This window comes from Dermacentor silvarum, chromosome 2 (assembly GCF_013339745.2).
Source record: "Dermacentor silvarum isolate Dsil-2018 chromosome 2, BIME_Dsil_1.4, whole genome shotgun sequence".
In the NCBI taxonomy this organism is placed as follows: domain Eukaryota; kingdom Metazoa; phylum Arthropoda; class Arachnida; order Ixodida; family Ixodidae; genus Dermacentor; species Dermacentor silvarum.
Window position 1 is genome coordinate 58,552,932 of NC_051155.1, and position 21,041 is coordinate 58,573,972.

Genomic DNA, 21,041 nt, shown 5'->3' on the forward strand with positions numbered 1-21,041 from the left:
CCCGAGTGTGCGACGTTGCGGGCTAGTCTTAACAGCTGTTTGTTTGTCTGAACCTGTTTACTCTTTCAGTCTGTTTGAACAGGCCTAGCTTGAAATGTGTATGGTCTGGATTTCCATTTTTGGTATTGCGCAGAATGAAGTGGCCGCCAGTGGACATTCGCAGGCGATGTGCATTGCATCGCGCACTAAGTGTGTGTGTGTGTGCGTGTAAACGTGTACATGTATCGTCTTTCTATGTGCGAATTTGTTCGTGTCGGCGTACGTCTTCAGCTTTCTCCATGAACGCAACTTTCTTTTTTTCTTCTTTCGGCGGTCGATCGACGCTGTGAACGCCTCTCCTGCGGATGTGCTGCTGCTTTTTTTTTTTTTTTTCTTGCCTAGTTTCTGGAGTCGCTTGCTTCGCTGTATTTTTGGATGTACCATATATGAATGTATTTTGTAAATAATGCCGTGTACATAGAAAACATCAGAAGGATTATAATATACTGTATTCACCTGGAAAAATGATAAAATGAAAAAAGGTGTCCAAATGAATCTCGTGTCCGTGTGTCAATTTTGCCGCACCTGAAACCGTCGTGAGGCCCCGCTCTGCGGTGGTCACTGCGCGGTTCGGTGGGTGAGTGACCGGGAAAAAAAATTGATCTGGGAGTTTATTGTGAGGAGGTCCTTGAGTAAAGTTGCTAGTTCCAACGTTACAAGAAGCCCAGTTGCGAGCAAGAAAACATACTTTTCTTTTACACCACAACGAAGCACACAGCTAACATACGTACAGGCAGGGCCAAATGCCTACGTCATGAGGCTTACGCGAAAAAGTCGAATGCGAACCCAGTCTTAGGTTGCAGCCATTGAAACAGTACAACGATATAGTATGTTTCGCTTACACTGGTACACTGTACACACTTGAAATCCAGGCTTCGTGTCCAGACCCAGGAAATATTGCGTTATTGCGATTGTAATTATGCGGACACTCCAAGCGAAGATTCGCCGTCGTCGTCGGCGGCGTCGCCTTGGGCTCCGCGTATTTTTCGGGATATGTATGCGATATGCTTATGCATGTCATATATGCGGGTTATATTGCTTCACTACTCAATCACTAAACTTGCTCATACCAGGTCTTAGGTTGATGACTAAATTATTCAGAATTTTGATAATGGCATTCCAGAAACAAGTGTTATAAAACAACATTCACAACGCAATGCATTTTGTCTTAATTCATCTCAGACTATTAAATATGAAAAGTGCAAAACAATATCAGTGCCCAAACCTGAAAGTGATGTAATTTTACTGGCATGGTTCTTTACGGGCAGCGTAGTGGCGCCTGTGCGGTGTCATTACGGGCCATACACGGTGTGTTAAAGCTTTTAAGGGTGCCATAAATTTTGCCGCATCCGCGTATGTATGTCGCGCCCACCTCACTCGTACCCGCGAATAGTTGAAACCAGTTGGAATACCGTCCGAAAAGTTCAAGCGCAGCACTAAGCCTTGCAACCGCAGTTCGTTGCAACCGCAGGCCTGCTGAACGACTCCAGGGAATCCACGTGCTAGGAACAAAGGGTTGTCACAATGGAAGGACGTTCCGCTGCTGAACGCCGATTCCGTGAAGCTATGAGAGTAGAGCGATGTTTCCACACGTTGACGACTGAAGTAAAAAGAGAGAGAGAGAGAGAGATCGCTCTTAGTTCATGCAATGTCCGCTATAGACTTAATGCGTAGCGCGGCAGCAAAAGGTGACACGACATAGAACAGAGGAAAGACAGGGGGGTTAACCAGGCAGACGCAGGTCCGGTTTGCTATCCCGCACTGGGTGGCAGGGGATATGGAGACGAAAAGAGAGAAAGAAGGAGAGAGAACGCTACAGTTGCGCGCACGTGAAGGCGCAAGTATATCTATCAGCGACACGCACGGCTGTCGTGCAAGCATCTTCGTTTGGTGTTCAGTAGACACCACTGCACGCAGTGGTGTCTACTGAAACCATGTATGCACATGCATTGAAGGCTTCCAGTACTTGTAAGGCGCAGTCTGCAGCTTAGTAAAAAGCATGCGAAGAGCATCATAGTGACTATTATGACAACCTGCCGGTCTTGCTCGGGCAATAGCGAGTTTTAGCTTGCCCGGTATTCCGGTAAACGCAGGTGTTCTGGGTGAAACGTTAACGGCTGCGACCAAAGCGACCGATCATTTGGTGGGCGCTCTGTAACAGAAGCAAAATTTCCACTTCACAGAGGAATCGTGATTGAGCAACATGCTACTGGTAACCCGATGTGGACGTAGATGGAATGAGAGAAGCGATGTTTTCGTCTGGTACAGCGGGGCCATACAGGTCCCGACTCTCGACACAGGTCCAGGCAAAACGTTCTCGCGGTATCGATCAACGACAAGGCTCTGAGGCTTGCCGACTTCTGGGCCCAGGCCTCCGTCGGGCACTTTTGCTTGCCTCTAGTTTTGGTTGCTTCTGGATAACACCAATGTGCGAATAAAATCCAAACACAAGAAGTGACAGGAGGTGCGAGCACTTCGTAATATGCATGATGAACATAAGAACACAGTCGGCTGCGGAGGCCGCCGTGTGGGAAAGTGGCGCGGGTACTCACCAGAGTGTCGAAGCGGAAACAAACTAGACACCGATGGAAAAAAAAAGTTAATTTTCGCGGGAACAGTGAGGGAACCGGAACGTTCTTCGGGGGTCGTTTTCTGACTCTCTCTTTTTAGGGCTATGTTTTATTTCTTGAAATGAACCTTAGCTGTCAGCGTAGCGCTTCGTCTTGTGTCATGTCTATTGGGCAACAGTACATCACGTCCATGCCATTAGAAATTTCTTGTTCTGATAAGCTAATGTTTGAATTGTCGAATCCGGTCCGAATTATCTTTGCTATTGAATTCGTATTCCATTCGAGACTGCACTATTCGAGCCAATCCTGTTATTACTGATTTCAGCGACTGTCCAATATGGACCAAAGAACACATCGGGTGTGGGTTGGGACCTACTGCCTCCTATTGCCTTCCATATTCGAAAACAAATCACTATTCGAAAACGTTGAATTATTCGTTTCTATTCGAATAATATTATACACAACATTTATTGGAGTCTACGGAGAAATAGACTGATGCAAGTGTGAGTTACTGGTAAGAATTGTTCTGCTGCAGAAAAGCCCTAGTTTCTCCGCACAGGCGCCAGTTTTTCTATCGCACACGTGGTACAGCTAACCCTAGCCCGCTTCGGGCTAGGAAACTAGCGCGACCCAATGGACCATAATAATTTTTAACACGAAAGTGTTTTATGCCGGGGTCCACCAAGACTTCACTGACGTATTTCCGTCACGGAAATACGTCATAGAACATAATACAAAGAAAGAAACCAGAAGAAAAAGTTCCACAAACATGCAAAATTTGGAAATCGAACTCACGACCTCTCGGTCCGCGACGATAGATCGCCGAGCGTTTAACCCATTGCGCCACAAACGCATTTGCAGAGAGCTACACAGACGCGCCTTATATATCTAACACTCCTCCGTGTACCCGCGCTCTTGCTCGGGGCGGTGCCGCCGCCTACGAGCAGAAAAGAGAAGTACTGCATTATGACACTAACGCGCACCGACAGTGAACGCTTCGGTGGTCTCAGCACTACGACGCCTCGGTGCCAGCATTCGAAGGGACGCTGGCATCAAGAAGCAGGTGGCGTTCACCGTACTCAGCACAGCGGAGCGTGGCCTCCGCAATTAGCTCTGAAAATGTTTCTGAAGTTGATCGCGGAGGCTGCAATTACGACGCGCTGTACGCGCTGATTTGACTCGGTGACGATTCAGTTACGTGCTTTGTCTTGCGCGTTGTATTAGTGTGTCAGTTACGTGCTTCGTCTTTCGCGTTGTGCTAGCGTGTGCAGCGTAGTGCAGCTTCCATATGCACGACGGTTGCTCATGGTCATCGAAGTTGGTAGACGTGATGGAGGAGACGTGCCACCAGGCGTCAGCGTGGGTGCATCAACGCCTAAGGGCGCTTTAGCCACAAAACACCAATAGACATTATATATCAATGTGCAATAAACATTACACTACTTCTGTGAAGACACGTTTCACTTTCGTGTTCTATACCGATTCCTATATAAGAGGGATCAACCACGTTTTTTTCCATCCATCCATCCATCCAATTAACAAGGATGCGTCGCTTTTAGGTATAGCTATGAATTTTCATGACTTAATTACGCAAGGAAACTGCTATTTGGACAGCATCACCATGTCTTACATCCTTTAAAACAATGTACAGTGCTGCGATATCACACTTCTCTTCATCAACGAACACGACACTTTACGCGCATCTGGTGACTTGCTGCACATTTGCATCATACGGTCATTATCATAGTGCACCTCATGTATAATTCCGTCTCATTTTTTTTTCTCACAAGCTACTCATTTGCCCATACAGCCAGTTGTGAACTGCATTACACGTATCAACGTCGGGGCCAAGAGCACATTGAACGTCGGCGTAAGAGCACAACGAAGGATGAAAGAGCGAGCGTGGAGCACAGCGGGGGGAGTGAAAAAAGGCGATAGCGAAGAGAGCGCGAGGAGGAGAGTGCAGCGGAAGAATGACACGGAAAGCGGAGGAGGAGGAGGGTATGGCGAAAGCCTGAGAAGATAGGCGTAGTGTCGCGCAAGAGTTGCTCTGCGGTGACCACTGCTACGAGATGGCGCCAGAGTAGCGCGCCGTCGTCTGTTCCCCGACGACGCCATCGATAAGGACATGCCGCGAGCACGTCCACCTATACCGATACCATATATGGAAACAAAGTGCTGCATGAGCGCAGGTCTGTCTGCGGCGGCTGCTGTGAATCGCGCCCACGAGTCTCCCACGCGCTGCGTCTCGCGATCTCCCGACCAGCGAGGCAGTCGCGCCACACTTCGCTCCGTTTGCAATGTGCCGCACGAGACAGATTGTCCGTGCCAGACACGCTACTCACAGCGTTCTCGTCCGTAACTGTACGTGCATACATGTCTCTCTCAAATACGTACTTTGCCTCAATATATCGCGAAATGAAAACACGTTTGGAACTGCGCGGAAATTTCGCATTATGGAGTATCGTATAATCGTCGGTGCGATTACAATATTTTTTGTGCGAAATTGACATCACGCGATCATTCATTTTACTTTGCTTTAATATGAGAAAATATTTGCTATTGGATTCGAACTTAAAAGGCAATATCTTAATGGTAGTTTTCTCTTTGATTAAGGTGTATTGCTATTTTCGAACAGCCCAATTAAACAAGGCTTTAAAACTAAGGAACGAGAGCTTTCAAACAACAAAAATGATAACAATAAACGAAATTTGATGGAGGAAAAGCGCGTGCTGAAAAAAAAAAAATGACCGGTCGCCGTACAGCATTCGTGACTCCAGTAATCTATGCGACATCTAGTGACGAGCGATGGAAACCTCGCACTAAGGTCGGTGCTAAAGCCCCTCTAGTAGTTCTGGATTTTTAGTTTTAGTTTAGTCGGAGCAAACGCTCCGTCCGTAGCCGTTGCGATCGGGTGCGCGCTTCTAGAACGATGCCATGGAGCCGCCGCCTAATAAGGAACTCCACACGGCCGAGGAATTTCGCTGCCTTTTGCAGTGTTCATCAGCTAGATGGAAAGACAAGTCTATTTCCTTTCATAAGTTTTTCCCTTCCACCAAAACATGGCGCCGAAGAGTCACATGGATTGCGAATCGCCGCATCGCAAAGCTGTGGCGACGGCAATGATTGATTCTCAACGCTTCGCTCGAGACAGTTTTGCTTTCCTAGCGAGGATCGGTCTGCTCTTAGTGTGAAGAGAACGCGAAGCTGTTGCTTGTACTACGTTTGCAGTAAAGCGCCGCGGCAAACTTCAGGCAGTTGTCGTTGAGGTTGTTAGCGCCATCATGATAACGTTCAGCGTATGAATGTTTCATGTGATAGGCATGGCAATGGTAATGGTAGTCGTGGTAATGCAGCTTGCGATGCAAATGTTTCTACCGCACTGAATCTCTCTTTGAACGAGGCTGTTATGTTGGATACATGCCGCGCACATGTGGCCACCGCGTATGGTAGATAAGCGAAAATCGGAACATTGGAGTTTCAGGTGCTGCTGGTTAACGCCGGTGAATCGTTCTGTTTAAGCCCAACACGTATAAGCGCCAGCGTACAAAATAACTATGGGGATGCATAGCAATACGCATTCTTTGTGGCCTGGACACGCTACCCGATGAGCTAGCGAAAATTTGTAGGTGCTGATTTGAAAAGGCGTAATTATCGAAGCAATTTCATCTCATATCAACGTCTCAAGGAAACGGGCAGTCCAGAGGCGAACACGGTTTTGGTCAGTTAAACTGCAGGATGCTTATTATTATTATTATTATTATTATTATTATTATTATTATTATTATTATTATTATTTGATTTGTAAACATATACCTATGAAAGAGAAAGCGAGGAGCAAGGCTGGCAACTGCCACCAGAATCAACTCTAGATAAACATGCAAAATTATTTCAGAACAATTCAAGGGGTTAATTGTTCACATCAATTTATACAAGAACAGATTTTTATGTTTGATTAGTTTACACAGCAACCATATGCGGTTGCACGAAACAAATTGAATTAAGGGGTTTTACGTGTGTCACAGACCCCGGTGAACGAGGCGCAGACGCCGGACTAAATTCCAAAGCCGACTTATCAGCTTCCGAAAATAATCCCACGAAAGCAAGGACAATTAAGAGTGGGCCCTCTGGTGCGCCAGCGAACGCCGGTTGCTGTCCAAAGACCGAGTCAGAGCCCAGAGTTGTCAAAACACAACAAAATATATTCTTCACACAAGGCAGTTACACACAAACTTGCACACTTAGGCTAGACACAACACAATACAAATCAGATGGGTATTAACAATCACAGAAAATAACGACAAGCACAAGAGTCCAACACGTAAAGTACAAAATAAATAGGAACACTAAGTGTCCAATCGTATTCACCGTGCTGGTTGGTCTTGGAGTCAGACGATCTCGGCGTAACTTGGGAGCAAATCTCGAAGAAGGAACTTCTTCCGGAAATGCAGACGCTCGATGAACTCGTTGACTAGCTTGCCGGGGAATCCCCTTCTTCCGCAGACGCTTGGTCTTCACGTTACATCACTTCACGGTGCGGACTCAACTCTTGAATTCCTCACTGGACTCCTGGATTCCTAACTGACAATGCTCGCACGGCGTTTATATAGCCGTCGACGGTCCTTCTCGAACATTCGATCGGAGTTGTGATTCCGTAGCACGGCCAAAGCTTGGGAAGCTTCTACTCTTTTCTCGTACCTTCGACCGCTGCTTTCGGAACATTCTCGAGGGGGGGTGATGATGACTCATGCTGTTCACGCACGCTCACGCTGTTGTTATCTCTCTCGGCTCGCCGGGTGAGAAGGAGTCTCGGCGCGCGCGTGTGTTCTCTCTCTCTCTCCGGTTAACGTCGCTTCGTCGAACCTCGTTCCAGACGTTTCGGCGCCGTTGTTAGCGTGGTTGCTTGAGGCGTATGCGCTCTCCCCCTCTGTTGAAGTTGCCGCGGGACCGGCGTGTTCTTTCGCTGGCTTGCGCGACACTCGGCGCGCGCTTTGATTACGCGCTCTTTTGTGACACTGCCCCCCACTTTAAGAATATTATGCAATAATATTCAAAGAAACACAAAAGAAGCGCGCACAAAAGTCCACTACACACGAGTCCGTAAGTCCATAAATCAGTCCACCACAATTCACACATCACTCGCGATACATCGAGTACAAACACAAGTCACACAAGTACGCTTGGACTACACAATAACACATCGCTAGTGTAACTAGTACACTTATATTATACAATGATACATCTCTCACGTAACAGTTACACTTGTACTATACAAAAATACATATCTCGCGTAACAAGGCAAATATTTGAAATACAACATGTGCAACAAGTATACAAAACTATGACAGGGTAATTTATAGAACACAAACAAATACATAAACAAACACTCGGTGCACTCAATCAAAACGCTTTGCACCACACACTAATCGTTAACGGTTCTTAAATTTAAATTTCCTGTCCTTGGTTTTTCGATAGTAGTGTTTTGCGTGGTCATGGGTCCCGGTCGGTTTATTTTCGGAATTGGGCGTGGAAAGGAGCTGGAAAGGTTTTCTCTGAACCTTTGTTTGAGTTCGGGTGACAGCTGCCGCGGTGTTCTCGTCGGATGTTGATGGTTTTCCGTGTGGCTCTTCAATCGTCGATGTTTCGATCTTCAATTCTTCTTCCAAAGGTTTCGGATCGTCTGGGGCGCGAACTCCCTCAACGTTTCCTATGATTAGGTCGTACAGTGGGTGGTCCATGCAAAGCGCAGTGACTTTCCCACTGTAATAGGGGGTATCGACCTCAATTTTGGTTTCGGCAAGCTTCCTAGCCGTACCATCGACTAGGTAAACTAAAGTGGTTTCGCCCGTGAGCTCCTCGTCTTGTACTAAGTCCCTTCGCACGATCACTGTGCTGGTGCCGGAATCTCGTAACACCGTGATTTGTTTGTCTCCCAATTTTCCGGCAAGTACGGGCATTACCTTATCGGGAAATTCTGGGCGTTGTGTCATCACCGCATTAACGACTGGAATTCTTTTTCCGTCTCGAAGTTCTACAAAGCCGTCGTTTATGTCTTCTTGATGTTTTGGCGGGGCATACACACAGGATGCTTGGGGAGTTTCCTTCACTCCGTTGCGACATGAATCGGCTTTGTGCCCCATTCGCCCACATTTAAAACATTTAACCTCATTGGTGAGTGTAAAGTTGGTACGACAACTGCGAGCATGATGGCCCAGTCGGTTACAAAGATAACACCTCGGAACAGGCTTCGGAGGGTTTCTTCTTTCATCGGATGCCGGTTTCTTTGCGTCCCCTGGCTCCTCTTTTCTGATCTTGGAGAGATTGGTGCCTCCCTGTGCTTCCAAAAATTGGTCTGCCAATTCCAACATATCTTGAAGCGTTTTAGCTTTCCTTTCTTTCAGATAGAGAGACAGGCTCGGGTGGCAACTGATGAGGAACTGCTCCTTGATCAGAAGCTCTCTAAGCGCACCGTACTCCTGTGCAGTCTCTGAAAGTTCGGTCCACCTATCAAAATAGTGACTGAGCCGCGCGGCAAATTGCGTGGCAGTCTCGCCATCGGCGGGCTTTCCAGTCCTAAACTTATCTCGGAAGCCTTCTACGGTGAACCTAAATCTTTTCAGTAAAGCAGCATTCACCCTTCCATAATTAGAGGCATCGGTTGGCGTCAGCCTACCGTACACACTAAGTGCTTCACCGCCCAAACACGTACTCAATGCAGTGGCCCATTGATCCTCTGGCCAATTCTGGCTTTTAGCAACTGTCTCAAATCTATGCAAATAGCATCCAGATCATCTTTTCTTTCATCGAATGCCACAAGCAGTTTGCTTGGGTTCAGACGGAAGCTAGTTTCTTCCCTTTCAGTGCTATCGACTCTTGCCTGGGCGGGAGCGTCTGTACGCTGCTGCAATCGAAGTCGTTCGAGTTCTAACTCATGCTGTCTCTGTCTTTCTCTCTCAGCTAATTCAGCTTCTCTTTCTTCTCTTATCTGTCGCTCCTTTGCTTCTCTTTCCTCTCTTATCTGTCGCTCCTTTGCTTCTCTTTCCTCTTTTATCTGTCGCTCCTTTGCTTCTCTTTCCTCTTTGGCCCTTTCGGCCGCTAGCCTTTCTCTCTCTCTTTCTAGAGCTTCTTTTTCCTTCTGGCTAACCCACTTCCGTAGTTCCGCTCCGGAAAGACCCATCTTCTCACCAAGGGCAACTAATTTCTCTAGATCCATAATGCCCTTCAAAGATCTAGCCGCGTGCAAAAATTATCTGCCTAGATTTCACCAATCGAACCACTCTCTGCACACAAGTTAGCGAAACGTGGTGCAACACTCAAAATCGTTTACAATAGCAATGTAAACGACCCTAGGTTCTTTCTCCCTACTATGGACACACAATTTGCACCAGAAAGGTCCTGTCGCGGACGCCAGAAATATTGTCACAGACCCCGGTGAACGAGGCGCAGACGCCGGACTAAATTCCAAAGCCGACTTATCAGCTTCCGAAAATAATCCCACGAAAGCAAGGACAATTAAGAGTGGGCCCTCTGGTGCGCCAGCGAACGCCGGTTGCTGTCCAAAGACCGAGTCAGAGCCCAGAGTTGTCAAAACACAACAAAATATATTCTTCACACAAGGCAGTTACACACAAACTTGCACACTTAGGCTAGACACAACACAATACAAATCAGATGGGTATTAACAATCACAGAAAATAACGACAAGCACAAGAGTCCAACACGTAAAGTACAAAATAAATAGGAACACTAAGTGTCCAATCGTATTCACCGTGCTGGTTGGTCTTGGAGTCAGACGATCTCGGCGTAACTTGGGAGCAAATCTCGAAGAAGGAACTTCTTCCGGAAATGCAGACGCTCGATGAACTCGTTGACTAGCTTGCCGGGGAATCCCCTTCTTCCGCAGACGCTTGGTCTTCACGTTACATCACTTCACGGTGCGGACTCAACTCTTGAATTCCTCACTGGACTCCTGGATTCCTAACTGACAATGCTCGCACGGCGTTTATATAGCCGTCGACGGTCCTTCTCGAACATTCGATCGGAGTTGTGATTCCGTAGCACGGCCAAAGCTTGGGAAGCTTCTACTCTTTTCTCGTACCTTCGACCGCTGCTTTCGGAACATTCTCGAGGGGGGTGATGATGACTCATGCTGTTCACGCACGCTCACGCTGTTGTTATCTCTCTCGGCTCGCCGGGTGAGAAGGAGTCTCGGCGCGCGCGTGTGTTCTCTCTCTCTCCGGTTAACGTCGCTTCGTCGAACCTCGTTCCAGACGTTTCGGCGCCGTTGTTAGCGTGGTTGCTTGAGGCGTATGCGCTCTCCCCCTCTGTTGAAGTTGCCGCGGGACCGGCGTGTTCTTTCGCTGGCTTGCGCGACACTCGGCGCGCGCTTTGATTACGCGCTCTTTTGTGACAACGTGCCAAAACCACCATCTGATTATAAGGCACGCCGTCGTGGGGGACTCCGGATTAATTTGTATCACCTGAGGTTCTTTAACGTGCACCTAAATCTAAGTACACGGTGTTTTCTGCGTTTCGCCCCCATCAAAATGTGGTCGCCGTGGCCGGGAATCGATCCCGCGACCTCGTGTTGTACGAAGAGAGCGGAGATTAATCAGTCACGATCAAGCCATGCACCCAAGCCAAACCTGCATATGGTGTGCAAATGTGTTTTATTGCGATAGCAATTATATGGACACTCCAGGCGCATTCCCGCCGCCGCCGTCGCCATGATGTTCCGTATGTCCAAGTGTGGTAACATCATTGCCGCGTGCTGTATGTGTGTATGTGTGTGTGAAAGCTTGCGAAGGTGAGCCGACAATGGTGACGCAGTTAATCGCGCGTGCAAGGGAGGAAAGTGGGGAGGTAGCGCGCAGTCTTCCATCGCGCGCAAGGCCACGGTCAACGCGCCGAACTGTACAGGCAGCAAATTTTCGGCAATCCTGGCGTCGCCGGCGTGAGCTATCCGACAGGGGATCAAAACAGCACAAACGTGCTTGCACTTTTCCGACAATGCAGCAGTGCACGAGTAAGCCTCGACGACCAATGGGTCCCGGAATACATCACCGATTTTCATCAGAATCTCGTGCGAGTCCGCTGTCACGTATACACCGGAGGTTTGCGCACACAGCGCGCGACCTCTTCAGCCTCATTCCTTAACTGTACCTGTCGTATACCGACTAAAATTGATGTGCTTGGCGTCAACTACCCACTTTCCTTCCACAAAACCGCGCAAACTTTCATCAAGAAAATCATCAAAGACAGCGGCGCTGGGTATGCGATGACGTCGGCGCATGCGCCATGTTGCACAGTATAGCCAGATTTCGCAGCGCCCCCTGACGTTCATATTAGTTGCGAAAGGCAGAGAGGATACCCGGATGATATATACCCGGTTTGCTACCCTGCACTGGCGAAGGGGAGACAAAGATACGAAGAAAAGCACACACAGAGGAAGACAGTATGTATAGCTGTCACAGCCGGTGGATTATTGCGCTCGTGAACGACTCTGACTGTTTCAAGCAGTCTCCGCGACACGCATAACATTCTGCATCGCTTGATTGATTCTGGGGTTTTACGTGCCACAATACCAGTTCTGATTATGAGGCACGCCGTAGTGGGGGGCTCCGGATTAATTTTGACCACCTGGGGTTCTTTGACGTGCACTACAACGCAAACACAGAGGCGTTTTTGCATTTCGCCTCCATCGAAATGCGGCCGCCGCGGCCGGGATTCGACCCCTCGATCTCATGCTCTGCAGCGCAACACCTTAGCTGACTGGCATTCTGCATCGCACATGACATCTTTTTCTCCTTTCACTCATGCTGGGTTGTCCATAGAGGCCATTTCCTTTACTTCTAGCCGTTCTTACGGCCTGGTATCTGTTTACTTCCTGTGTCGGCGTCGATTTGTAATGAGACAGTTTTAGAAAACGATTGGGCCGTTTTCGTCGACCATCGAGAAAGAGCTCCGGCCTCTCGGCATGCATGTTATCGGAAAGGTTTTAATACAAATGAAGCGTTCTGTGTCGCCAACCCACAGAGGACAGTAAGTGCCCCGGCGCCACATGGTTAATTGATTAAGGCTCACTTTCACGGCAAGGATGGTGTGTTTTGTCAGGCCGAGCAGTGACAAAACGGAATAAAAGCCTAGAAGCCAGATCTAAGTGGTTGCCCTGTGCTCTGCCGTGTTGTTAGGCTATTGCAATGCGCAAGTATTCTGCCACGCTAAACACTCCAAGATAGCGTACATACGTAACCTTCGCAGCTCACCATTGTGCACAAGCTTGCTTTCGATCTTACCGCCTTACACAAGGGCTTTGCGCACGCTCTACAGAATCGGTGTCACAGATGGCTGGAAGGTGAATTGTAAGTGCAAGCGCTGATGGCACTATATGTATGGCTAAAATGCACTAAGCGTCTCTCTATTTTGTGCAACGGTTTCTCCTGAACAAGGCTCCTCCGGAGCTCGAAACGGGCCATGGAAAGACCGCCTTTGAAAAAAAAAATAGTCGTAGACCCATGCAAAGCAGTGATAGCTGCCCCGGCGATGACGAAAAATATGACGACAGGGGCAACACGACGACAACAACGACAGCGACGATGGTGGTGGCACGCTGACTGCACGATGACACAAAATTGCCGCGGAAACATGGCCGCGTTGTGGCCAAGGCGAAATATTTAAGGCGTAAGAATAGAACAACGAAGACACGGAGCATAAATACGGGGCAGCTGCTAGACGGGACAGGGTTAGCGTCTGTACTGCAGCCTTCTAGTCCACGTCCAATCCGAAGCCGCCGAGTGAAATACATGTAGAACGCAGAAATACTTTTCCGAGACAACCCCTGAACCAATTTGAATGAAGTTTGATGCATTTGAGAGAAAAGGTTAAATTCTCGTAACTGTAGGAAGCAGAATTTTGATATGGGCGCGAAAATTACGAGAATGTTTGAAAATGGGTAAGTTTCAAAGAAATTGAAGCCCGAAGTTTACAAGTCATTACCTCCGCACCAAAAACAGATATCGCAGTTCTGCAAACATCATTCCTTAGAGCTCTAAAGTGGACATCTCTGATTTATGAATTTACAGCTTACGTACGGTCGTTACATTGTTTATGAGGGTTATGCAAAGGTACTACTCACAAATTAGTAGTATATTTCAGAGCAGTGTATGTTATATGAATATTGTCTACTTTAGATGCAGTATTAGGCGCAGTTGAAAGAACTGTGATATCGTTTCCATTGCTGAGTTACAGAGTTACAGAATTTTCAGAAATTTTAGAATAAATTAGAATTTAATATTTTCTTTTAAATGCGATAGCCTCATCAAAATCGGTGCAGTGGATGCTGACAAAAACGATTTATCTGTTCCGATGTAATTGCATGGAACCATAAGAGCTCCCGAGCCTTAATCATAAATTGATCAGCCTAGAAACACGTATTAGTGACAACAGATAATTTCCATTTCTGATAGCTTCTTTACAAGGTAACACCACGATGATAAAAATGATGATGATAATTGCGAAGTACCCGACGAAATGTGGATTGAATGTCCCTAACAGATCGGCTGTGAAAGAGGACGTTTGTCTGCACGGTGGCAGAGCCGAAAGCGCGCGTCCGATTGAGTCTTTCAAAGTTCCGTGCCTGCAGACGTCGGTCGTTGCGTCAATCGACGCTAAGGCATCCGTCCGGCAACGTCGCTGGCCATCAGCGCTGCGCTCCGCCCTGCCACGCGCCGGATCGACCTTGCGTCGTTGTTTTGCGCACCTGGACGAGGGTGCTCGCTCGGCGTCTTCGTGGCTGCCGCCGCCTACACGCTCGGCCATTCGGCGAGAGAGAGCACACTCACGCCAGCTCGAAGGCGGCCGAACGAGGTCAAGCCGGCCGACGCTGCTGCAGGCATGCCGCCGTGGCGACAGGTGGCCGTTCCGCGCCGACCGGTAATGATGATGGCATCGCGTGCGACGGCTGCCGAACACGCGAATGTTTGCGGCACGCGTCCGACGCCGCCGTCGCCACGAAAGCGACGGTCGTTCCGGCCGGGGGGAAAGGAGGGCTTCCGGCACCGGCAGCGACACGCAGCCTGACGCATTGCGTAAAGGCCGAGACAACTATACGACATGTTTATAACAGAGAGCTTGCAGTTAGTTATACAGAGAGCTTGTCGATGTACAAAGAGTTGTGTCTCTTTAAGTCATTTTTTCTTTGACAGGGTATTTCTGTGTATTCTATGGCTCTTTAGTTTCGGTAGATTCTGCGCGTGTAGAATTACCCGCAAAACAACTTTGTCAACCGACAACACCTCATGGAGGGCACTCCAGGAGCTCTTGGCGGCGGTGAACAGTGTTAGAGGGCCCCTCAGCAAGCGACGTGCATAGGTGATCACGCTGTGGCGACTTGCGTCTGAAAAGTATAGCAACCACGCGCTCCGCGAGAACAGCTGAAAATCCAAACCAGAGCTCGCGCGCCCTCTTTGAAAGCGGCTCGCCCCTCTAAGAGTGCGCCAGAAACGCGGTGCCTTCAGTGGACACACTGCCAGCAGCAATAAAGCTTGATTTGACTATAGTTGGCTCACTCCGAAATTATTTACGGGGTTGCGCCTAAACGCGTACAAAGTGAACTGGGTCCCGTCCTCGTTGTACCTGTTCCGTCCGCATTTTTACGCGTAGCCAGCCCGAGCACGAACTCGGGGATTCCCGTAAAACAAAGAGCGCGCGAAACCACGCCGGTAAGCAAGAAGGGATACATGAAAACATAAAAAGGCGCGGTGTTCTCGTAAACATCACGTGGACCACCGGCTCCCATATGAGAGAAAGCAGGAGAGGAATGTCGCTTGAGGGCACCGTTCAACCTAGTGCGATCTCAGCGGTAGGGAGGGTGTACAGCTTGTATCTCGTGCGCGCGCGCGTGTGTGTGTCTGTCTGTTTGTGGGTGTGCGCGTGCCTGTGTGACGACGCTTTACAATTTCTAATATGTGACGCAGCTTTTCGACGCACCTCGGTCAGGGACCCAAAGGTGTGTGCGGAAACCTTGAAGGAAGTAAATAGACACGAAAGTTGACATCGCTTTCCGCGTTTCCTTGGAACAGTTGAAGTGCAGCCATCATTGCGTTCCCACCGCAGTCGCCTACGATCAGAGCTGGAAGCGGCGCCGGGTAAAAAAAAAAAAAAAAGCGCTGAAGGCTCTCTAGTCCTGACAGAACGTAACACAACACAGGCCGTCATTTCATGGCGCAAGACAGCGATCGCCACAACTCTGTAGAATGCTCAGAGCACGCAACTGACACGAATAACGTCTATATGCTGACTGCCCGGTGGGCCTCTCGCGATCGGAGTGCACGGCGGCGCAAACGTCTTGCAAACCACAAAGCCCCCAAATAATTAAGCAAACCAACCTGCCCACTGTGCGCCGGTATGTATACGCGTGTCAAAAGCGTTTGCTGGACGTCGCCACGCACGCCCAGCTTCGCCCTCAGAGAGCACGGCGCCCGCCAACCCGGCCACAGCGACCTCGAGAAAAACAGGAAGAAACACAAACACAAGCGCACGACGCGGCTGAGGCGAGCTGCGCTGCGCAAACACGAAATGCAGGAAGTGGGCGCAGGGGCCGTGCCGGCAGAGGAACGCGGGGCGCGATGAGTGTCGGCGCTGTTGGGGCCCCCCGTTCGTCATGCGTCGGCATACGCGCTCGTTCTCTCACACCACCGCTGATGCAGCGACGGCTTCTCTTACGCGCGCGCAAGCGTCGTAGCTTCCTCCGAGTGCACCGAAATTCGGCGGGCAAACGACTTGCAACGAATCCGCAGAGGCTCGCGCTCTCTCTCGCTGCATACGGCAGAGCCTCTGGTCGGTCAGCGCTCGCCTGGCCGGGGGCCGCTTCCTGATTTCTAACACGGGCAATCGAGAGAGAGTGAAAGCTGGCCGCCTCCAGATGCAGCGGAGCAATCATTACCGAGGCGGCTGACGGGCCTTAGCGAGCGGCGCGAGCTGCTTTTCGCCTCTCGAATTACCCTTTGCGACCCGGTCGTTCGTCGCTGCTGGTCGGCTCCGAGTCTGTGCGTACTCTTGCCCCCTCTTGCTGATGATCGCGCCGGTATTCCTACAGAACGCGGAAGAAAGAAAATGGGCGAAAAGGCGAGAAAATTGCGCGACACGCGTATATCATTCTCCGTATACCGCTCTAGCCTCTCTCTCTCCCTTCGTGATCGGTCCTCCTCGCCTATAGCGCCGACTCCACCGCTTCGCGCGACATTTCGGAGCGGCGACCACCCGGGGAGAGCGTACTTTGCTACTTTCGCCCTAAACGAGTCGGTGACAAGAAGTCGCCCCGCTAATAGTTGTCGTACCCTCCGCCTGTAATGGCGACTCGTTAAGCGCTGAAAAGACGAGATACATTGTATACCGCTGTGCGCGCTCTCTTTCTGTTTTTTTCTTTCTACAGTATGCGCTCTGCATACGTTGGTTCAGCGTTTCAACGTAGTTTTATTTCGTTTGAACGTTTCAGTGCTCAGGACCTATTTAATAAAGTTCTTTGTCTGTCTGTCTGTTGTCTGTTTCAGTGCGCGCTCGGGATTCTGCTAAGAAGTAATTCAGCTAACACACACACGTTTCCTTGCTGCCTTACCACAGAATGCTGAACAAAGAAAAAATATTCATCGGCCCTTCCATTCCATAAAGATGGTGAACCAGCGAAGCTGAAAGGTGCGGCCCCGCTGTTCATCACTGGGTTAATTCCGAGAGAACGACGTCACTGACGTATGCCCGCAGTCCACCGTTGTCTCTCGCGTTTGATGTCTCGAGTTTGCTCGGCGGCGTGCTTAGCAACATTTTCCCGCCATTGGCGCCTGCGATTCTTCGAAATTCATTTGATTCAAAATTAAATCTGTCCGTTCCATAAGACAATGAATGGCTCATACCCCCTTAAGCAATGGCTCATACCCCCGTAAACGCGGCCTCCGCATTACGACGACAGAAGAGAAGTGAAATTCTACGCTGGAATGATGAGCGGCAACGCAGCCAGCTATGGAAGAAGACGACGACGACGAACGCGGGAGCAGGGGCACGGCTAAAGTGTTCTAGAAAGGTCTAGCACGGCATCCAACGGCACGAGCGCAAACCGAGGGCGCCAACGAGCCAGCTGCGGAAGAAGACGACGACGCTCGAGCCAATGCTGATGATGATAGTTTTCTGTACACAGGCGATTTCGCCTAGCCATATACGATTTCGCCTAGACATATAAAGCTTCGCTTTAAAAAAAAGGAAAAAAAAGAAAGAAAAGAAGAAAAGCAAAAATGGGGGGGGGGGGGGGAATTTGGATGCAACAACCGTAGGAGCAAATATGTCGAAACAAAGCGTTTACGCAGCTCTTAGCATAAACCAATCGAAGCGTCAGGAGTGCATGCACTGCAGTTGCTTTGACACCGCCGGCACAAATCTCGGAAGGGACACGCTCAGCGTGTCCCTCAGCGTGAACACGGGGTGCGTGTTCACGCTGAGGGACAAGAAAGAAGGAAGGAAGGAAAGAAAGAGAGAAAGAAAGGAAGAAAGAAAGAGCAGGTGCGGGGTAAGCTGCGCCAGCGCCGGACCACGTGACGCGCGCGACCAATCAGGGTCGTTTGGTGTGTCGCTGGGAGGGAAAGGGAAGGAAAGGGGTTGGCGCCCGCCCCGCCGTGCTTCCCTTAGGGTTGCCAGATTGGGCTATTAATAGCCAAATTGGGCTACTTTTTGCGAGGCTTGGCGTCGAAAATTCAGAGTTGGCTACATGGCTATATTTGGGCTATTTTGTATTAAGGACGTCAGCACTGACATAATTTGGGAACGCCGGTTTATGAAAAGCCAAAGCTCATTGCTGCGAAAAAGTTATCTAGGCAATCTCGAAGGCTGTGTTTTTAGGCAATGTCGGCGCTTTCCAGGCTAAGCTTTCTTTTTGTTTTGGTTTCGGCGCCATCTGTTGCCGCTGCACATGTGGTTCAGTAAGAAAACCGTTCTCAAAACTAAGCATGAACAAGTGGGCGAAATACAGCCGTGCATATAAGAAGGAATGGGAGAAGGACCCCTCTCTCAAAGGTAAATTTTTCTTTATGCGCATATTTGGTTTTAAAAGCGTCTGGTGGTGCGTTGTTTCGGAATGGAGTAAGAAATTCGACAAATTTCTTACTCTATTACAAAATGCCCGAAATTCATTCCGCATTCGAAGGCAACTATTGCATCTGCAAAGCATAACGCCATTCAGAATTTAAAATATTGTAGTTGAGAATGAGGATGCTTTAAGGTAGCGTGAAGGTCTTGCGTGAGGCTCCCTCATGATCACGAGCGCGCTGTCGCACTTCGTACTTGCAGTGGACGTACTTTGTGCTCGCTCGTCGTCTTCCGTTATCTCAAGATCGGTAGCCACGGACGGTGCGCGTGGTGCCGTTCCATCCCCTCTTGCCCTTCTAGTCTTTGGAAACACACAGATACTGCCGGCCCACTGGCTTTATTAAAGAAAGGATAATAGAATGCGCGATAGGATATTTATTGCGTTTCCTTTTTGCAGAAGTAAGAACGCACGTGCGCCATTTTCAGTTAGTGTGACGTAGTGACGGTAACGGAGGGTGCGCCAGCGTGGTCGAGCCGATTGTGTTCGCGAAGAACGGGTTATCAAAGTGCGCGGGCTCGTTTCCTTTACTGTTGTCTGCCCAGGCGGGCTGACAACCCGTAAAATGAGTATTTCGGGAACGTGAGAATGCTTTTACTAGGTTTAAAAAAAAGTGCTTGTCTATAATAAAATAACGGGTAACTGAGCAAGAGGTATTTCCTTTTATTGCGATAGCAATTATATGGGGACTCCAAGCGAATTTCTACCCTGGTTGTGGTCGTCACTGTGAGGTTGCGTCTAAAGTTCAAACACGGTAACATCGTCGCCGCGCGCGTATTTGTTCCCTAGCGGAATTACATTTCTTTATTTTTTCAAGTCACACTGAAGGTAACGTACACAGCCTCCATCGGAAATTTGGCAACACACGCATTCGTGCCTGCATTCACAGAAACTTACGCACACGTTTTCAGATTGCCCGAATCTTGCCAGGGAATCCCTGTTTAAAAATTGCACAGTTCGACGCTTCGATACTACTACCACCTGGGTTATTGCCAGCGCCGTAATCCAGGTGGCAATTGAAAGTGTAAACTTTAATTCACCTCTTCTGCTACGGGCGAGCAGGTCGTTCCGCTTTTGCACTCAAAGGCGAGTTGTAGTCACAACTGTCCCTTCTTCGCACGAGGAAAATTCGAGAAGGTTTCAAGTTTTCTCCAGAGTCCAGTGTGCCTCTAAGCGGCAGCATTTGCTAACTCAGCGTCAAGCTGCTTTCAAGTAAAAAATACAAAATTGAGAAAGAGAAAGAAAGAGAGCGGGATAGAAATGACATGCTGATTTTATGAATCAAGCTTAGGAAAGGCATCACTATTCTAATTGCATTGAGCTCGGGCCGCCTCTTGGGCACACGATCGTGACCAGCCGAAGGTGACCCTAGAGGCTGGAGCTGGCAGTATTTTGCCCGACACTTATAGAAAAATGCCTCGAGTAAAGCGAGGCGTGAACGTGGCTCAGTAAATACTGATAGCGTCATGAATCAATCGGAAACGAAATCCTTCGGCTCGTAACAATAAGTGGTGTCCAAATCCACGTCCGAGTGGCACCTCTCACTAGAATTCTGTACACAGATCTTGAGGCCACTGTTGTGCTGGTAGCATGCGGCGGAAGTAATTTTGGAGCCGAAAATACGCAGTGAACCATCTGCACAATCTATAAGACACCTGGAGGACATCATCAAACTTTCGGCTATGTTTTTGGCTACTTTTGGGTCATAAAAAAGTTGGGTCTGGCTATCTTTGGGCTACATTGTGAGATCATTTGGCTATTTTTTGTTGGGGCCATCTGGCAACCCTAGCTTCCCTCGCCTCAGATCAGTTGGGCGGCCGGATTGGAAGGCTAGCGTGGAGCTTGATCCGCCGAGGAGTAGGCTGCGTCTCGGCAGCGGCGCCACGAATTCGGTCGGGAAAGGGCTCGTCATCGACGTGCCGATTCTGGCGTGAGGGCTTCCGAAGCCCAGGTGAAACGTCAGCGTCGTCTTGCCCTCCAGGAACGCTACAACGGTGGTGCACGCCTCGGCAACGCTAGCGCCAACTCTCCCGGTGCGACGGTCAGGTTTCGGAGCTCAACCGGAACTTCAGAGCCAGCTGCAGTGCGTGTGACCGGTTGTGGTTCGAGCACAACGCGGTACTCGTCAGTGCAATTCGTCCCGAGGAACACCGAAGAAACACACGACAAGCTTCGCTTATCCCCATTTCCTCGACAGGGCAGGGGCTGCTGAGTTTTTTTCTTAATTAAAAGAAGTAACTGGAACGCCAATGAATTTCGTCGGACACTTATACATACATACATACATACATACATACATACATACA

The 21,041-nt window shown here is 49.1% G+C and overlaps 1 protein-coding gene across 1 annotated transcript in view; it reads right to left on the minus strand.

The window, feature by feature from the left end:
- LOC125943015 (uncharacterized) overlaps window positions 1–9,281 on the minus strand; it is a 333,439-nt gene extending 324,158 nt beyond the window's left edge. Inside the window, exon 1 of the mRNA XM_049661352.1 lies at window positions 7,192–9,281. Within this exon, the coding sequence (XP_049517309.1) occupies window positions 8,039–8,977 (939 nt within the window). The 5' untranslated portion in view covers window positions 8,978–9,281 and the 3' untranslated portion in view covers window positions 7,192–8,038. The remainder of the gene's footprint in view (window positions 1–7,191) is intronic.
- Between the last annotated feature and the right edge of the window lie 11,760 nt (window positions 9,282–21,041).